Genomic DNA, 21,261 nt, shown 5'->3' with positions numbered 1-21,261 from the left:
TGTGGGGTTTTAGTTCCCCAGCCAAGAATCAAACTCCAGCCCTCGGTAGTCAAAGTGAGGAGTCCTAAACACTGGACCGCCAGGGAATTTCCACGATGTAGTATTCTTATAGTGTGTTGGCTCAGCAGTAAAGAATCTACCTGCCAATGCAGAAGACACAGGTTTGGTCCCTGGGTCAGGAAGATCCCCTGGAATAGGAAACAGCTACCCACTCCAGTATTCTTACCTGGAAAAATTCCATGGACAGAGAAGCCTGTGAGATACAGTTCATGGAGTTGCAAAAAAGTCGGACATGACTTAGTGACTAAACAACAACTATTCTTGATGCTGTGAAGATTATAAAAATCTTAGAATAAACTAAGTTTGTACTCTCAAAGAGTTTAAAATTGAGAAAGGAGACAAAACATGACAGATATGCTGATATGATGAATCACAAGCCACAGAAGAGTACAGAAAAGTGACAAGTTCTCTTCAGGCTAAGATAAACTAAACTGGCTTTCCAGACAAGATGAAATCTGAGTGGGGACATAAAGAATGAGTTGGATTTCAGTAGATAAGAGATAAAGAAGTGTGTCATTTCAAGAGGAGGGAGTGTTATCAGCAAAAACACTAAGATGGAAAAGCACATGTGTGTGTAGATAACGCCAAGTCGTTTAATTCAACCAGAAACTATACATGAAGAGGGCAGTATCAAGAGGCTAGAAGGGAGATTTGAGCCCATTTTAAAGTATCAGGGAGTCTGAGCAGCTACTAAAATTATCTGAGTAGAGTAAGAAGAGTGAAAGCCAGGCAGTGTTTCAGGAAGACAGACCTGACATCAGTGTGAAGGACAGGATGCGTTGAGAGGGAATGTGGTGGGAATGAAAACCTGGAGGCGAGGAAGATATTAAGAAAATAAAAATGACAATGCAGTAAAAGAGAGGTGAGTCAGAAGGACAAGAAGATCTGGGTAACTAAGAAAGTGGTAGTGTTACCAGGAAGAAGAATGTCTGAAGAAGGAGCAAGACTGATAGAAAAGATGCTAAGTATAATTTTATATGCTGAAATTGAAGTGTTGACAGGATATCTACACAGTAATGTCAAGCAACACAACTTAAGGGTAATTTACTAACAACTTAGAAGGTAAATAAAGGCTAGATACTAACATGTGAGTCAACTCAATAGTGTTAACAATCAGGATTACCAGGGAATAATGAAGGAGAAAGAGAAAGCACGTTGGAACACCTTCATTTCGAGGCAGAAAGTCCCAGAGAAGCCTGGGGGTGCGGGGGAAGGAACAGTAGAGGAAGAGAAAGGGATAACGGAAGAGGGGAAGAGGGAGAGAGAACATACAACCTAGCCAAAAAGGAAGGAAAGACTGAATTATAAAAATTCTTCCTCCAAAGAAACAGCTTTGTTAGTTACATGCATCAGAATTAGACTAATTGTGGGGACTTTCCTGGTGGTCCAGTGGCTAAGACTCCACACTCCCAACACAGGCGGCCCAGGTTCATTCCCAGGAACTAGATCCCACATGCCGCAACTAAGTTTCTGCAGGCCTCAACAAAGATCAAAGATCCTGCATGCCGCAGCTAAGACCCAAATTTACATGCCGCAACCAAATAAATAAATAAATACTCAAAATTAAAAGAAGTAAAGAATTAGACTAATTGCAAATATTCAGAGTCAAGGAATTTAAAATTCCTTTTCATTACTTTGTTTATCTAGCTCACCACAGTATTATCCCCAACAACTAGCTCAGACTGTGGCAAAGAGGGCCTTTAAAAATATTATTGAGGGACTATATGAAAGCATGAATCTCAAACTCCTGCCTGCACACTGATCTCTCAGTTATATAGGATTGGGAGCTTGTTTGCCCCTGAGTAGCTAAAATATTTCCTAAAAGTCTTTTCTCATTATTTGCTGCCTTAATTCCCTATTCTCAGTGCCATTTCTGTGCAGTTACCACAAGTACTGAATTCATGAACTATGTAATGATTAGGTTTTCTATGTCTTCTCATTGAACCCATTCTGGCTCCATACATCTGGGGTCTAGATATGTCTCATAATGTGTTTTCATAAGAAAGGCAATTCAGCTCACATCCCATGTATTATGAAAAACACACAAACACAATCTGGAACAGTGCCCTGTGAACCAACACATTAATATTTCTGCAGCAAAACATAAGAACAGCCACACTGATAGAATAAATGAAGATTATAAACTGTTAGTTCAAGGCAAGCTTTGCAAGCAACAGTTCATGTTAGGTCAGGATTTTTGCCAGAATCGTGGCAACCTAAAACAGGTAGAGAACACAGTATGTCAAAAGACTCTTGCAACATGCTATGAAAAGCCAGAGGCTTCATGCCACCCTCTCCTTGTCCCGATTCCTCCTGAGCAGTCCTTAGTAACCAAATTCTATAGCAAGAAAAAAAAATTTTTTTGACCGTGCCACGCAGTCTGTGGGACCTCCGTTCCCTGACTAGAGATCAAACCTGGGCCCTTGGCCATAAAAGCGTGGAGTCCCACCCACTGGACAGCCTGAGACTTCCCTACAGCAAAACTCAAAAAACCAGCTTATCTTTAATAACGAATGCACAAAGCCTCCAGCTATAGAGTTTTAAAAAGAAAAAAACTAGGCTTTTGTATAATTCTTGATTTCATTCTCTTCCTTCCCCACTCTTCACAGCTCTGGCCACTCACCACACCAGGATTTAATCCCTGTACCAAATTATCCTGGTGTTACAAATACAAGTCATCTTTATCTGAAGAGACCTAAGCAACTTTTAAGTCAGGGTCTATTACATCACATTCATTTAAAAACCATGTACTAAGTGCCTCCCATGTAGCAGGTACTGTTCTTAACACTGGGTACCCAGTTAACTAAATAAAGCACTCACCCTCAAGGAACTTATATTATACACACACACACACACACACACACACACAAATGGGGGAGGGGGTACACCACACAGCTTGTAGAATCCTAGTTCCCCAACCAGGAATGGAATTCCCACCCTGTGAAAAGCGCACAGAATCCTAACCACTGGAGCACCAGGCAATTCCCAAGAAACTTAAATTTTAGAGTAGACAGACCACATACAAGTGGGTCATATGGTTTTAAGTGCAATGGAGAAAAATAAAGCAGGGAAGGAGACCTAAAGAGTGCAGGACAAGCCGTGCAGACAATCCCAACGAAACGCACTCTTGGCAGACTAGGTGCTATGACCTGGCCCAGTGGACTTCCCTGACCACTGCATCCACCAAACAAAATCTGATCACTGCTGTGTTTGTTCCCCTGCTATACTCTATTACAGCACCTTTCCCAGTATTTTGCAACTATCTGACGTGTCAGTACTGCTTCCCAAACTCACAGCAAAAATGATATCTTATTCCAGAGTTGGGAAATATTTTTTGTAAAGGGCCAAAGAGTATATAGTTTACACACTCTGGGCCAAATGGTCTCTGTTGCAACTACCCAACTGTGCCTCTGCCATAGGAAAGCAGCCACAGACATGCAAAAGAATGAGCAGTGAACCACCACCTACAGAAACAGACAATGGGCCAGATTTGGCCCACAAGTGGTAGTTTGCCAACACCTATCCTATTCTCCAAATTCCTAGCAAATGACAATATTCTTCACAGAGAAACTCAAGAACATATTTATCAAGTTAAACAGGATATTAATAAACCCTAGTTAAAATGAATTAAGCATAGGAGAAAATGTTAACTTACTGGGTAGCTACCCTTGCTGACAGTTTTGCCAGCCATTGACTAAAATGAATGCTTGCCAATTTCTTACCTAGAGTGTAGGCCATGAAATTGAGGATGCCCACTACAATCCAGACCCAGTCGGGTACATGCTTGTGACCTGGTGCTGAAAGGAAAGCAACTCCAGTTTTAATGCAGCCTAAGTACAATTGTTGGAACCATAGCCTATACTGTCAAAAGAGAAATGTTTCTCTTTATTAAATAAAAGCTGAAATACTTTATATCTTAAATGCATAACTAGGTAAATATTAGAATATATCAGCAAACTCCGACAAAACCCAAGAAGTAACTGCCCAACCCCTCATAAACAATAAGCATTTATTTTGAGCTTTAATCATAACTGAAGACTGACTGTTCTTCTTTACTTGAAAATTACTTAAGTGTCTAGAATGAAAAATAATGTCTTTTGAATTTAAAAAATGCTTCTGTTTAATCTGATCCTTGTTGTTTATGATTATACTACAAACATGTAAAAAGCCTTCAACCTATACTCTCTCACTAAATTATTAGCTGAACAAAAGACCTTCAGATTTGGGTATAGATAAATCACTTCAACTGGATGATTTAGTCATCAGGATCATTCTGAAGTGTCTGGACCTCACTTTTTCCCCCTAAGAACAAGTGAGCTTCAGGAGCTCTGGGTTCTAGTCCTGGCTCTGTAATCAACCAACAGTGTAGCCTTGAATGTATCATTTAACCTTTCCTGATTTCCACTTCCCAGAAATACTGGGACTAGATGGTCCACCTGGTCCTTCAAGTTCTATGACTTGGGGAAATATATATAATAGTTACATATTTTAGAGCTAAGTAAATAATTTTATTTAGTCAAAAAATACTATTTCTAGTCACAAAGATTTTGAGGCTGTTCTGAGGATTGAAATACAATTTTTTTAAAAAACCCACATAATATCAAAATCACGCTTCACGAAATTTAATCTTTCACATGGTATTTTATGATATTCAACTACTATTTTATTGCACATAGAGAAGTGATGGTTAAAATTTTCAGTTTATAATGTCAAGCACAGGTATAGTTTCAATATTCAGAATTCTTAAAGTCATTAAATGTTTGAAACTCTAAATTCTCCTACAAACACAAGGTTTTCAGAGATTGTTAGTTTCTCTAGGTCAGTGCACAAAAGTCTGCTGAACCCATAACACAGATGAAATACAGTATTAAAACTCCTGACTACATCATTTATAAGTACTCTTATTGGAAAATATATCCTCTAACTTAGAATGCAAAAAACACTCATCTACCTCCATCTTTCTGTTCTCAACTTCCTTCACCTGTTGAGGAATTAAAAAAACCTCTGTCTCCCACATATCCCCTCCCCGCCAACCCCAAATACACTCCAGATTCTCTCTGGCCAGGGCAGAAGCTGGGTATGGAAGGAAGAAAAGACCAACAGGTCTGAAAGAAGACGCTGGGAAAAGGCTGAAACTGCCTACAAAGGAACATTTTTCCTCTCCTTCTCAGTAAGGGCCAGACTTCTGTCAATAAATATTTAAGGTCTAACAACCATTTTCAGGGGGCTTCCCTGGTGGCTCAGTGGTAAAGAATCTGCCTGTAATGCAGGAGACCAGGGTTTGATCCCTAAATTGTAAAGATTCCCTGGAGAAGGGATTGGCTATGCATTCCAGTATTCTTGCCTGGAAAATTCCACAGACAGAGGAACCTGGCAGGCTAAAGTTCATGGGGTCACAGTCGGACATGACTGAGAGATGAACATTTTCATTTCATTTTTCAACCATTTTCTGAGGAAACTGGGAGTTATTAAAGGCAAGTACAAATGCTGTGCAGAGGGCAAGAGAGATCATATTCCCTCTATAAAAGGGGGACTTTTATTCAATAACTAGAAAGAGGGAAGGGATATTTCTGATAGGTTTGTTGGGCCTTGCTTATATTCTTTTTAGGCAAAACGTCACAGTCCTAATTTTCCATCTTCTCATAAATCTAATTACTCTTTATATACAAAAACCTCACTGCTTTTTAGATAGCATATCCAAATTCTAGAAAACCAACTTGGTTTCCTAGAATTTGGATATGATGGACAGGGAAGCGTGGCGTGCTGCAGTCCATGGGGTCACAAAGAGTCAGACATGACTGAGTGACTAAACTGAACTGATAATATTCAAAACTTTTCAGAATTGCAAGCATCTTAACAGAATCAGAAAATAGCCATATCTTATTTTCTATTTAAGATTTTATATTAAAGCAATAATCATACCTGAAGCATAAAAGTCAGGATCAAAGTATGCCATAAGTAGAAAATTGAACACAACCAGCAGAAAGCCAGAGAAGGTTATCAGATTTGGAGCCAGCCAAGTAGGAAATACCTATTTTTTTCCAAAATAATTACAAAATAATTAAAGTAGTGAAATCTCTGTCCAGTATATACCACAACATACAAATGTGTCATAATAAAAGCTATAAACTTGGATTATATGTAGGAGTTATATACATTAAATTGCAAATCATAATCTCCAGTTAATAGAAATAAGTATTTCTGTTTTCTGTTTTAAGTAACTGTATAATCAACAAACTTTTATAATCATAACATACTTTAGAAGCATTTTATAAATATAATAGATCTAGAGTATAAGGTTATACTTCAGTGATAAGATAAATCAAAAGGTATGTGACTAAGGGAAGGGAGGATGGGAGAGGCAGTTTCTCTAAGTGTCTTATTGTTACATCTGCAATACTCCAAAAAACAGTTTAAAATATTTAAACTTTACTAAAACCCAAATGCATGCGTATTAATCATCTCACCTTTACTACAGTGTTCCAAAATGGGTGCATGACATACAGAGAGAGTGGGTTGGTATCCACAGCACTGTACTGTTAAGAAATGAAAGAAAATATTCAGAGTTAATCCTTGCATAACAGCACATAGAACAATATTTCTCAAATGAAAATAACAGTATAAAAATAATCTAAAGAATATATCTATTTATATGATGTCCTTATCTAAATAACAGAACTAGAAAAGCATGAATGGGGCAAAGACGGCCAAGTACAGCCAGATTTTTCTTTACTCAAATCAGCTTTTATGATATTACAATGTGGCAGCAGAAAATTTTACATTGCTTTCAAGTGTTCCCCTACTATGCAGGATAATAAGCGCCCTGTGCATTCACACACAGACCACTCAGACAACCTCCTTTATCACTCTCAACTAATGGTAACCTTGCTGCTTCACCATTTACACCATTACTAATGCACTGACTAGTGGTGCAATCTTGGGCAGGTTATTTAAATCCTCTTAGTTTTTTCACCTATAAAATTAGGATCAAAGTTTTACCTCAAAAGATTGCCATAAGGATTAGATAAACTAACATCATACATGAAGCACTTAGAAGAGTACCGAGCCCACAGTAAGTGCTGTATGTGTAAGCATTATGTATCATTAAGTGTGTTTGGAACACCAAAAGAATGACAGATCCCTTTACAGCAGGAAAATGGATTCCTTAAATAAGCAAAGGAAGAAAAGAACAGGTTACATTATATTCAAAGGTATGTCCCAATTGTTGAGCTATTTAGTAAAACTTAGAAAAATTCTAACAAAAGATCTGTATATAATTATGTAATACTTTAAGAGTCATGTTGATGACTTATTCATCAGAGATACACATACTGGAGTGCCTGGCATGTACGAAGCATTCACTACATTCAAAGAAGAAGGGATACAAAATTGGGAAGGAACAATTCTCATCCTCAGGGACTGGGAATACTACCTAATTTAACAAGCTGACATTTAAAAGATAGCATACTAAAAAAAAAAAAAAAGATAGCATACTAGTCAAATGCTTGAAAAAAGTTTCAACTGTGTTTTACACTTATGTTCAATATGACTATAAAATAAGTAGCAGGCATTTTATCTGATTTTTAAAAAATCATAATTAAAGATCAAAATTTCTTCCTGAATTTTTTTTGGCCCCACTCCTTCCCGCCCTGCCCCTGCAACTTTACCACCCCCAAATCCCACTCCCTTCCTGAACGTTTTATAGATATGCAGGAAATGTTTCCCACCAGTGTTTCAAGATTCAAAAGTGAGATGGACCAAAAAGTAAATAAATAGAAATAATTTAAAATACTGTTCACAAAGAGTCAGCTAGGAAGTCAAATGTTTATTCAACAGAACCCATGTCTGAATGCCTCCACTTCTCCAACTCATTTGGACGAAATGCGATAACTCAGAAGAAAATGATGAAGAAGAACTCTGTTCAGAGCGAGAAGCTCTGCAGCTGCACCCAGACTCTCAGAAGAAGCCCACCTTACACGAACATTACTGTCTGTGCTAAAATCAACTTCTCCTTGCATGGTTCTCTACAGTCTACAAAGCTTTTCCACGTAACAGATACCATGCATGACATCTGAACCTCTGCAAAATGAACGTGACTGCAACTGAGAGGACCACCTGAATTTAAGTTTTCAGACAGAGGACATACAACCAATATGAACCCTGAAAGCTGCCGAAGACAAAGTGGGAGGGCCCTGGCCTCCTCTGTTTCACCAAGGTCCAAACCCAGACCCACATGATGTAGCCAGCAGGTCACATAAGCGGGAAAACCAGACATTTCAACTCTACCACCTGCTGCAAAGTACAAAAGTTGAAAGAAGTCCAAATTAGAAGAACACTGTTCAAGACATCACACAAATAGTTAATACAATGTACAGAGTACAATGCTTAATTCAAATGTTTGCTGAATGCGTCTCATTCAGCAGCCTTCCATAATTCGAACTTGGATCTAAAAGAAGGTCATTTACTCATGGTATATTGATTAGAAAAGCTCCTCTTTTGTAAATTTGGAGTTTTACCTCTAAATCTCTATTTCAGGGGAACAGTAGAAGTATGAAAAGATTACAAAACTCAGTACAAAATGGTGTCTGCCGAACTGGATTTTTTACATTTAATAATAGCTGATAAGCTCAAGTATAGCGAGGAAATTTAATATGAGATTACAAAAGGTAGCCAACAATAAACCTAAAGAGTGCTCTGCGGTTTAGCCTTACACATTTGAGTATTTTTTTTCAAGGTCACATATCACCTGGTATAAACAAAGAAACTCGAAACTGTCTTGTGAATCAATAGGAGGAAAGAAGGAGTCAAACCTTTCATATGCCTGAAAAAATAAGCAAAATGTAAACTTTTAAAGGTGCCAAACTAGATTCAGTTAATGCCTGTCAAATATATTTTTATTTTCTATTGGAATGATGTTTTGGTAGACACCAGAATATCTGACTCAGGTAATAATCCCCTGTTAAGGCCTGCAGAACTTGCTTGACCTATTGGGTTGGCCAAAAATTTCATTCGGGTTTTTCCTTCGTCCCAAACGAATTCTTTGGCCAACCCAATACAATCTGTTGGGCTTCCCTGGTGGCTCAGAGAGTAAATAATCCACCTGTAATGCGGGAGACCTGGGTTCAATCCCTAGCCTGGAAGATCCCCAGGAAGAGGGCATGGCAACCCACTCCAATATTCTTCCCTGGAGAATCCCCATGGACAGAGGAGCCTGGCGGGCTACAGTCCACGGGGTCACAAAGAGTTGGACATGACTGAGCGACTAAGCACAGCAGAGCACAAAACAATGCTGGGCCAGACGAAGCCAGTGCCCTGGAGAAACGCTTGCAAACCACAGCCTGAGTTTGAGAACCATTCCAAGGCAAAATCTTAGAAACACAACAGTTCAGGAGACGTGTAGTTCTCACGTATTCGTATTTATGTATTCGTATTTACGTATTCGCCTACGGGAATAGGTAAAAGTCATCGGCCTCTTTACATTTTTTAATTTCTGGCCATGCCTCATAGCATGTGTGATCTTAGTCCCCCCACCAGGGACAGAACTCACACCCCCTGCAGCAGAGTCCCAACCACTGGACCACTAGGGAAGTTCCAGGCCTCTTTTTAAATGCCTCTGGTAACCAAAACACTCATTACTTCTGAAAATACCCCAATCCAACGCTAAAACAATTTTTCTACATGATAGCAAAATCCTCCCCTCGCCCCATACTTCCTATCATGTTTTCAATTTCCCTTACACAGCTAAACAGATACAGTTCTGATTTTTCTTCCAAACAATAATGCTTTCCATATTTAAAGATGGTTCCTGTCGCACTAAATCTTCTCTTCACCTGGTTAAAAAATCTCACATTCATTGTGCTGCTCCTCTCTTGTCACAGTTTCATTCCCCTTCATCATCAAGGTCGAGTTCTCTCGAACAGAAGTTGGAAAACTTATTCTGGAAAATGCCAGAAAGTCTAAATATTTTAAGTTTTGCAGGCCATATGGTCTCTGTCACTGAAGCAGAAAGAAGTCACCGAAAATAAGAAAACAAATGGGCATGCTGTGCCAAAACTTTATTCCCAAAACAGGGTGTCTGGGGGCTTTAGTCTGACAACCAGTGCTCCATTCAATCCATTTTGTTGTTAAACCAACACAAAAGTGTGATTCAGGGCAAAAGGAACATTTCAGGTGGTGCATGAGTACAAAGAACAAGAACTATTAGCCCTTCTTCCTCAATAACTCATTTCTCTAACAGGTGCTCAACATAGTATTAATTTCCCATGGAAATAAAGTCATTCTGCAACTTAGACACAACTTCACAGTCACCTGAACTCCTCTGGCCTCTCTTATACAGACTGCAAAGCCACCTTTCTCTACATTCATGTGAAGTTAATTATTGGAACCTAAGTGTAAGACCCTACATTTACCATTTTAACACTTCATCCTGCTAGAGATGACTCATCTTTCTGATCTCCTTGGAGGTCAGACTCAGTAATCCATGTTCTAGCTATGCACCCCCAAATTCTTAGCATGTAAAACTGGGCTTCCCAGGTGGCTCAGTAGTAAAGAATCTGCCTACCAAGCAGGAGACACGGGTTCAGTCCCTGGGTGGGGAAGATCCCCTGGAGAAGGAAATGGCACCCCGCTTCAGTGTTCTTGCCTAGAAAATCCCACAGACAGAGGAGCCTGCCAGGCTAGTCCACGGGGTCAGAAAAGAGTCAGACGTGACCTAGCAACTAAACAACAAACAACAAAGCTGTCATATTAGCAACGACTTCATCTAAGTCTCTATAAAAATGTGGATCAAGGTTGAATTTCTAAACAGTCCCCGCAAGATGCTATTCACACATTTAGTCATTTTTACTGGGTATAGAATTCTGTACTGTCACCAAAGGCAATTAGTCAACCTAGCCCACAAAGAAAAGTCTTAATGAAATCCAGAATTACCTTAGATAATATTTTGTCAAATATTAGAAAGTTGCAAGACCTTTTTTCTTTTTACTTCAGTACAAGTCTGGAAATAAAGCAGGGTTCATTCTTCACTCATTCATTCATTTATTAAGTCAACAAACATGTGTGACTGAGTGCCTTATGACTGTGCCAGGCACTGTGCTACGCCACCAGAAACGTGCAGTGAACAAGACGCCGTGTCCTGTGTTCACCAAGCCCGTAGTCTAATGTGAGAAAGATGGCAAGCAGGAAAACAAGTCACAATCACAGCTGTGATCAGTACCATGAAAAGCAATAAATGGGGTGCTGTCCCAGAGGACCAGAGGACCAGGAATGTGTCTAAGGTGCTCAGAAAAAGCTTCTCTGAGGAGCGGACACTAAAGCTGAGTCCTAGAAGATAAGACAGGTAAAGAATCTACAAGACAGGACAGTGAGTAAACAAAAGTGAGACTATTAAAGAGAACATACTGTTGAAGATTCCATTTATATGAAGTTCAAAATCAGACAAAATTAATTTACGGCAAAAAGAGATCATAGTAACAGTCTGATGAGAGGGACTAAGTGGGGGCCCTCTGAGGTGCTAGAAATAATTCTGTTTCATGACCTGGGTGATGGTTACATGGGTATGCATAAACGCAAAAATTCATTAAATTATATACTTAAGATCTGGGCATTTGTATATAATTTATACCTTAAAAATGAGAGAGAAAATAAAGAATATATGTGTCACAGTATGCACTTGTGTGTGCGTGTGCGCAGTTTATAGGTAAAAAATTGGGAAGGAGGGAGGGTACATGCCAAGACATCTTCTAAAGCAGAGAACAAAACGTGGGAAGACCACAAAGTGGAGGAAAACCACTCCACAGCTCATGAATGAACAAGGAAGAGTGGTATGAAATGAGACGCTGGCAGACAACACCGAAAAGGTCCACAGTGAGTTTTATTTTATCATAAGCCCAATGCATGTCCTGATTTATATTTTTAAAGGATCACACTGTCTTTGGTATAGAAAATAGACCGGAGGGCGGCAAAAGTGCAAAACAGGTACAAAAGTGCTACAGTATAGCAGGCCAGTGGCAATTACCGGTTAGGCCAGGAGCAGTACAAGACTCTAAATTACTTCTAAAATATGCTAGTAAGTGCCCATTTTTGAGAAGGACACTAGAAATGTGAGTCTCCTCTTAATTTCAGAAGGAAATTGCCTCCAACAAAAGGAAAACTATGGAACCACTTCCCGGTACAGGTACTATATTTTAAATCTCTTCTATAAACTGATAAGAAAACTGATGAACTGACACATCTCTGTACTAAATGCAGTGCTCTGAACAACTTATTAACCAGACTGAGGCTAGTGTCCCATCTAGTACTAATATAGATGGTAGCACTCTACCATCTAATATCAGATTTCCCTTGCTTTGTCTTCTGATCAATATAAGGAGGAAGTCTCTTAACTACCAAATGACTGCCTGTCTTTACCCACTTGAAAAATAAACTTCACACTTATAAAACATATTTTAGTTAACCACGGAAATCCATAAAGTATGGATTGAGTACAAGCTAATAATAGTTCATAAACTGCACTGATTGTTAATCATTTCAGCTGTAGGCAAGCTCAAACTGATGTTTCCGACTTTTTAAAATTACTCTCCAAATTCGTGACTTCCAAATCACCCATGATTTTAGGAATAAAAAGCAGGACAATCAAAAAGAACCAATTTTGGTTCCCAACTGGGTTCACTGTATTAAACTGTTTACTGCTCATACCAACTTCCCAGATATCTCTTAAATGAAAGAAACACATTATCAACCTTTCTTAAGAACTCAGGGGAGAGAAAAGAAATGTCAAGTTTCTTCTCTCAAGTGTCTGTGTGGTATTAATATGGCATGGAGGTCACTCCCTTGCTGAGGGGTCTCAGGACTCAACCATGTTTAGCTGTAAGTCTCTATGGGGGCAGGATCCGTTGTAGTCAACATGTGCTCTACCACTCCTGCAGATTTCTTTAGCAATGGCATTCCAAGCCTCTGGGCAGTCACTTAAGCACAAAACATAAAACAAAAGATCCCAATTATTAAAAACTGTTAGTCACTCAACAAATATGAAGGCAATCAAAAGAACTACATTCACATACAAATGTGGGACTCACTGACAGTTGGCATTTTAAAATAACATTTAAGAGAAGGGAGAAGGCTTCCCAGCCTGATCCTATCTGCATCTGTCACACAGTAGGAGCTCAATAAACAAGATGAAGGAGAAAAGGAAAGATATATCCATTTGAATGCAGAGTTCCAAAGAATAGCAAGGAGAGACAAAAAAGCTTTCCTCAGTGATCAATGCAAAGAAATAGAGGAAAACAATAGAATGGGAAAGACTAGAGATCTCTTCAAGAAAATCAGAGATACCAAGGGAACATTTCATGCAAAGATGGGCACAATAAAGGACAGAAATGGTATGGACCTAACAGAAGTAGAAGATATTAAGAAGACGTGGCAACAATACACAGAAGAACTACACAAAAAAGATCTTCATGACCCAGATAACCATGATGGTGTGATCCCTCACCTAGAGCCAGACATTCTAGAATGTGAAGTCAAGTGGAACAAAGCTAGTGGAGGGGATGGAATTCCAGTTGAGCTACTGCTAATCCTAAAAGATGATGCTGTGAAAGTGCTGCACTAAATATGTCAGCAAATTTGGAAAACTCAGCAGTGGCCACAGGACTGGAAAGGGTCAGTTTTCATTCCAATCCCAACGAAAGGCAATGCCAAAGAATGCTCTAACTACCGCACAACTGCACTCATCTCACACACTAGTAAAGCAATACTCAAAATTCTCCAAGCCAGGCTTCAGCAATACATGAACCGTGAACTTCCAGATGTTCAAGCTGGTTTTAGAAAAGGCAGAGGAACCAGAGATCAAATTGCCAACATCCACTGAATCATCAAAAAGGCAAAGGAGTTCCAGAAAAACATCTACTTCTGCTTTATTGACTATGCCAAAGCCTTTGACTGTGGATCACAACACTGTGGAAAATTCTTAAAGAGATGGGAATACCAGACCACCTTACCTGCCTCTAGAGAAATCTGTATGCAGGTCAAGAAGCAACAGTTAGAACTGGACATGGAACAGACTGGTTCCAAATTGGGAAAGGAGTACGTCAAGGCTCTATATTGTCACCCTGCTTATTTAACTTATATGCAGAGTACATCATGTGAAATGCTGGGCTGAATGAAGCACAAGCTGGAATCAAGATTGCCAGGAGAAATATCAACAACCTCAGACATGCAGATGACACCATCCTTAATGGCAGAAAGCAAAGGAGAACTAAGCCTCTTGATCAAAGTGAAAGAGTTTAAGTTGGCTTAAAACTCAACATTTAGAAAACTAAGATCATGGCATCTGGTCCCATCACTTCATGGCAAATAGATGGGCAAACAATGGAAACAGTGACTTTATTTTGGGAGGGCTCCAAAATCACTGCAGATGGTGACTGCAGCCATGAAATTAAGAGACGTTTGCTCTGTGGAAGAAAAGCTATGATCAACTTGGATAGCACATTAAAAAGCAGAGACATTACTTTGCCAACAAAGGTCTGTCTAGTCAAAGCTATGGTTTTCCCAGTAGTCATGTATGGATGTGAGAGTTGGGACTATAAAGAAAGCTGAGCGCCAAAGAATTGATGCTTTTGAACTGTGGTGTTAGAGAAGACTCTTGAGTCACTTGTACTGCAAGGAGATCCAACCAGTCAATCCTAAAGGAAATCAGTCCTGAATATTCATTGGAAGGACTGATGCTGAAGCTGAAACTCCAATACTTTGGTCACCTGATGCGAAGAACTAACTCATTGGAAAAGACCCTGGTGCTGGGAAAGATTGAAGGCAGGAGAAAGGGATGACAGAGGATGAGATGGTTGGATGGCATCACCAACTTGATGGACATGAATTTGAGTAAGCTCCAGGAGCTGGTGATGGACAGGGAAGCCTGGCGTGCTGCAATCCATGGGGTTTCAAAGAGTTGGACACTGCTGGGAGCCAACACACGAGACCCTACCCCTAAAAAGGCCATAAGGGAGAAAACCTGACGGGCAAGGCGGATCAGGTTTTCAAGGATTCCAAAAAGGCTAGCTCATGAGATCCCACCCATGACAAGGTCATGGGGAGAAAGCCTGACGGGCAAGGCGGATCAGGTTTTCAGGGATTCCAAAAAGCTGCCCCAAAGCTGCCCCCGGCACTCACCTTAAAGATGGTATCTGTTCTTCTGATGCTTGCTTTAATAAACTACTCCCTAATTTCTGTAATTTAGGCAGAAGACCTTCCCAGATTTCTTTCCAAATAAGAATTAATTTAGAACTTTAATCTATAAGTTTTTAGGGTGGTGGTATTTTATGAGATTATTTAGGGTGAAAGGAGTGTTTTAATTTGAGCTCCTTTGCTGGTAGTTTGTTAGTCAAATGCATTTATGCCCTTGGTACTAATATGCATGACTGCTTATGACATTTTAATCATAGAATAGTATAAAGAACCTGATTATATAAAAGCCCTAATAGGAAAAAAAAAAAAAAAAAGCCCTAATAGATATAGAGCCCTTTTAAGGGGTAAAGGAATCCTATTAGAAAACATAAGAAAAATTATTCTATAGGTGGTTATTGGGTTGTGATTTGCTTGCTGTGTTTTTGCTTGCTGTATTTTTGCCTTTAATGTGCTAAGGTTGTGTTATAAAAACCATTGTTAATATAGTTAAAGATCTAGACAAATAAGAACTTAGCCCTAGTGTGGTAACAATGAGATGGTTGTTAATTGTCAGCCAGGAGTGCTAGGCAGAAGCTGCCTCACCAAAGTCGCAGAGTCAGTCTGGGGTAAACTTCTTAGATAAATGCAAATGACAACTTTTGCAGAAAGATTAATTTTTGTATTAACAGAAATATAATTCTACTCTGTACTATTTCCCTATGACACTGTTACCTTTCAGTTAAGGTCACCATAAAAACGGAAAATAGGTTTACATTCACCTGACCTGCATAAAATGTTAATAGGCCCCAAGGCCAGAAGATAATGTACAAGACCCTCATAAACAAAGAAGTATGCAGAAAACACCCTGGTTTTGTGAAGGACAAGCTGATGTAATGTTAAACTATCTTCCCCTTAGAAATGTACTAACTTAGGGTATAAAAGCTATGGTAAAAAAATAAAGCATTGCCAGACTCTTCCAGACTCTCTGCACCCCCGTCTGGTCATTTCTCTCTCTCTCTCTCTCTCTCTCTCTCTCCCTCGCAGACTTGGCCCTATCAAGGCTGGTCTCACGTGTCTTCTATCACTCGCCGACACCGTTCATCCTAAGGGAACCCCCTGGATCCTGCTGGGGCTGGACTCCAGCAGGACACATCTGAGCGGCTGAACTGAACTGAAACATCTTTGAATGTCTGCACATATGGATGAATAAATACAAACTACTCTGCATGTTTACTTAAGTGGCAGTATACAGTGACTCCATCAGTGATGAGAGGAACAATTTTCCTCTGGGAACTAGTTCACAGCAACTTGTCTCTTCACAAGGGGGAAATTGCTCTTACTCTCCCCCACTAATAATACCATGTCTCCATTTGCATGTATACAGTCTCCAAAGTACAATTATATCTGTTCTCTTATTTGATATTGTAAGATAGATAAGATAGATTATTCCACCCTATTTTACAGATGAAGAAACTATAAAATTCAGGAATTAACAGCTAATAAGCAGGAAGGCCTAAATTATAAATCCTTTTTGAGTCATCTTGGAACATTTTTGTGAAATGGATCACTTTGTTTTAAACCAGACTATCCTCTCCTGGCCCAAACACAATCATAGGCTACTTACTGATAGATCCAATATACTAAAATTGTTATTAACATAATGTCCTCCAATATTTTCTGTCTTCCAGTTGGTAGCAGATATATTATAAGGTAATTAATCCCCAATAAGTCAAACTCTTTATACAAATAATCAATCCCTTCCCCTTCACTGTTCATTCACTCCCTTGATAGTGGAACCTGTGACTTGCTTCTCATTGACAGAATACAGTGAAGGTGACTGATGTCACTGCCTTGATTGAGGGAATATTATAACTTTTTTTTTGGAGGGGGGGGCCATGCTGAGAGGCATTTGGGATCTTAGTTCCCTGACCAGGGATGGAACCGAGACCATCTGCATTGGGAGTGCAGAGTCTTAACCACTGGACCACCAAGGAAGTCCCAAGAAAACATTATACGCAATGGTGATGAGATGCCATTTCCATAACATAGTTCATTACCTAGGACTCCATTTTAACAGTTTGAAGAAGAGTTTCTGTTGACCTTAAAGAAGCAAACAGCAATGACATGAAGTGCCTATGGTGACGGCCATGTGGCCAGAAAAGTGGGCAACTTCTAGAAGCCAAGAGCCTTGGACCAACGATTAGAAAGAACTAAATTCAGCAAACAACCACATGAGCTTGGACAAGGACCCCAAACTCCAGATGAGAACACAGCACCAATGACACTTGCATGGCAGGCTGGTGACACATAAGCAGAGAAGCCAAGTCACTGGTGCCCTGACTCACAGAAAAGTGGGAGACAATAGATGTGTGTTGTTTTATATCACCAAATCTCTGGTAATTTGTTACCCAGCAATAGAAAACTAATATCCAATACTGAAAGCACTACACCATCCTCTTTCCTAGTATAAGAGATACCCTGAGGCCCCTATCCACAAAATCAAGACTACCTGATGCTTGAGAGCTAACCCAGGAACATCACAGTAATACAGCTTCTTACTTCTTTACATTCATTTCTTGGTTTACTAACTGCTCTTCAATACAATGGAATATTCCTTTGATGAGGTGCTTCTCAAAATGCAGCTGCCAAACTGAGTGCAAATTCTTGCACCCTACCCTTAATATATAGAATCAGACAGCCTGGGGGGTGGAGTCAGCAATCTGTCTTTTAACAAATGCTCCAGGTGCTTCTGAAACACTCTCAAGTCTGAGGACCACTGCTCTGGTGAAAACAAACATGAATGCCACTTCCACCAATTCCTGAGCTGAAGGACAAGCCACATCATCAGCTTAGTGCTCAGAATACTGGAGTGGGTAGCCGTTCCCTTCTCCAGCGGTCTTCCCAACCCAGGGATCGAACCCAGGTCTCCCGCACTGCAGGCAAATTCTTTACCAGTTGAGCCATCAGAGAAGCCCCAGAATACTGGAGTGGGGTAGCCCATGCCTACTCCAGGGGATCTCCCCAACCCAGGAATTGAACCCGGATCTCCTGCACTGCAGGCGGATTCTTTACCAGCTGAGCTACCAGGGAAGCCCTAACTTCCTGATAGCGACTTCAAACGCCGCACTGCGAGCAAAGACAAGGTATTCTCTAAATGCAAGGCACTGTCCTAGTAATAATCTACTAAGAAAGAAAAACACCAAATCTAACTGAAAATGAAAAAAGGGGAGGCATTATATTAACCCTAGGACAGAAATTTAAAGTTTCTAAAAGTACTTTCCATGGATCACAACCTTGTTGTGGCGAAGGGGCTTGTGTAGCTCAATGAAGGTATGAGCCATATGCCATCCAAGGCCACCCAAGACAGACAGGCCATAGAGGAGGTTCTGACAAAACGTGTCATGCACGGACGGGCACAATGACAGAGAAATGGCAAGGACCTAACAGAGGCAGGAGATTAAGAAGATGTGAAAAGATTACACAGAAAAACTGTACAAAAAAAGGTATTAATGACTCAGATAACCACAATGGTGTGGTCACTCACCTAGCACCAGACATCCTAGACTGTGAAGTCAAATGGCTCTTAAGAAGAATTACAAAGGTAGTGGAGGTGATAGAATTCCAGCCAAGCTATTTCAAATCCTAAAAGATGAAGATGTGAAAGTGCTGCACTCAATATGTCAGCAAATTTAGAAAACTCAGCAGTGGCCACAGACTGGAAAAGGTCAGTTTTCACTCCAATCCCAAAGAAGTGCAATGCCAAAGAACATTCAAACTACTGAACAACTGTACTCATTTCACATGCTAGCAAAGTAATGCTCAAAATCCTTCAAGCTAGGCTTCAGCAGTACGTGAACCGAGAACTTCCAGATGTATAAGCTAGATTTAGAAAAGGCAGAGGAATGAGAGATCAAACTACCAATAATCGCTGGATCACATAGAAAGCAAGGAAATTCCAAAAAAACATCTAGTTCTGCTTCATTGACTACATTAAAGCCTTTGACAGGGTAGATTACAATAAACTGGAAAATTCTTAAAGAGTTGGGAATACCAGACCACCTTAACTGCCTCCAGAGAAACCTGTATGCAGCTCAAGAAGCAACAATTAGAACCGGACATGGAACAATGGACTGGTTCCAAATTGGGAAAGGAGTATGTCAAGGCTGTATATTGTCACTCTGCTTATTTAACTTCTATGCAGAGTACATCATGCGAAATCACAAGTTGGAATCAAGAATGCCGGGAGAAATACCAACAACCTCAGATATGCAGATGACACCACCCTAATGGCAGAAAGTGAAGAAGAACTGAAGAGGCTCTTGCTGAAGGTGAAACAGCAGAGTGAAAAAGCTGGCTTAAAATCCAACATTCAAAAAGCTAAGATCATGGCATCCAGTCCCTTCATTTCATGGCAAATAGTTGGAGAAAAAGTGAAAACAGTGACGGACTTCTTGCTTGTCAAGACAGTCTTGACAGACTTCCAAAATCACTGCGGACGGTGACTGTAGCCAGGAATTTAAAAGACGCTTGCTCCTTAGAAGGAAAGTTATGACAAATCTAGACAGTGTATTAAAAAGCAGAGACATTACTTTGCTGACAAAGGACCATACAGTCAAAGATATGGTTTTTCAAGTAGTCGTGTACAGATGTGAGACTTGGACCATAAAGAAGGCTGAGCATCGAAGAACTGATGCTTTCCAATTGTGCTAGAGAAGACTGTTGAGAGTCCCTTGGACTACAAGATCAACCAGTCAATCCCAAAGGAAATCAACCCTGAATATTCACTGGAAAGACTGATGCTGAAGCTGAAGCTCCAATACTTTGCTCACCTGATGCGAAGATCCGACTCACTAGAAAAGATCCTGTTGCTGGGAAATATTGAAGGCAAAAGAGGAGGGCGACAGAGGCTGAGATGGTTGGATGGCATCACTGACTCAATGGACATGAGTTTGAGCAAACTTGGGGAGATAGTGGAGGACAGGGAAGTCTGGAGTGCTGCAGTCCATGGGGTTACAAGAGTCGCAACTTAAGACAATTAAGACACAACTTAATGACTGAACAACAACAAAAGTACTTTTTATCAATACAAGACTTTAAGAACTGTACCCACAAAGAACATGACTCAGTGGACAAAGAGATGCCATTTCCATGAATATTGTCATTTACATCTGCTGACAAGTCAGACAGATGGTGAGAGAAGATTGGAGAATTCAAGCAGGGAGACAAGAACAAGCAGGTTCCCTGCTAGACTTTATCCATAATAAACAAGAGATGAGGAGATAAGACATAAGGAGGGACTGTCTAGTGAAGGAAGCTGAAATCCTCGCTGAGGACTCTGGATATCAAACACATGAAAAACATGTGGGAGGCACTACAGATGCTCAAGGAGGAGACTGGTGTTTGAAAAAATTTACTTACTCTTCCTTGGCTAAAACACCCTTCCTCTTGGTATAACCTTCTGACATGTGAGTACATGTATATATGTTATATGCCAGTTAAGTGTTCACAAGCAGAGAAGTACAAATGCCAAGGGCAAGGAAGTAAACTTACCTAACTGCATTTATTAACTATATCTGTTTGCTTCCTTGCCCATATGCCACATAACTGAGTTACTTGAAGGCAGGAATTCTAGCCTAGCTTAATTTTACAGTTGCAACGCCATGTCTGAGCCAGAGCAGGCCCTCAATAAATGCTTACTGGATAAACAAAACCAAACTGCATGAACTGGTAAGGGTGCAGGCCAGATTCCAGTTCTTTAGCACGACCATCAAGATGTAGGAAGCCTTTCTTTTCCACCTGAATTCACAATTGTCAAAGTTCCTGTAAATGGGCTATTGTTGACAGCCAAGTTAATTAATTACCACAACAGCAGAAACCAATTCATCATAAAATTATATTCTTGATACCAAACAAGATATTTCACAGAACACTTTCTGAAGCAGAATGATACAATTTGAAACTAGCTGCTACACTATCAATTAAAACTAAGCCTTCCTTAGGTCAGAAAACCACAATAGAAGTTTCACCCTTAGATAAGTGGAA

General features: G+C 39.9%; 1 protein-coding gene across 4 annotated transcripts in view; it reads right to left on the bottom strand.

Moving 5' to 3' along the window:
* SELENOI (selenoprotein I) overlaps nucleotides 1-21,261 on the bottom strand; it is a 46,548-nt gene that overhangs the window by 21,187 nt on the left and 4,100 nt on the right. For all 4 annotated transcript variants that reach the window (XM_061154973.1, XM_061154974.1, XM_061154972.1 and 1 more), the window contains exons 2-4: nucleotides 6,528-6,596; nucleotides 5,983-6,091; nucleotides 3,783-3,857 (exon numbers count right to left, since the gene is read on the bottom strand). In XM_061154973.1, coding sequence (XP_061010956.1) covers nucleotides 3,783-3,857; nucleotides 5,983-6,091; nucleotides 6,528-6,596 — 253 coding nt within the window. The remainder of the gene's footprint in view (nucleotides 1-3,782; nucleotides 3,858-5,982; nucleotides 6,092-6,527; nucleotides 6,597-21,261) is intronic.

This window comes from Dama dama, chromosome 11 (genome assembly GCF_033118175.1).
Source record: "Dama dama isolate Ldn47 chromosome 11, ASM3311817v1, whole genome shotgun sequence".
NCBI lineage: Eukaryota > Metazoa > Chordata > Mammalia > Artiodactyla > Cervidae > Dama > Dama dama.
Note: the sequence above shows the minus strand (reverse complement) of the source record. Positions and strands in the feature narration are given on the sequence as shown.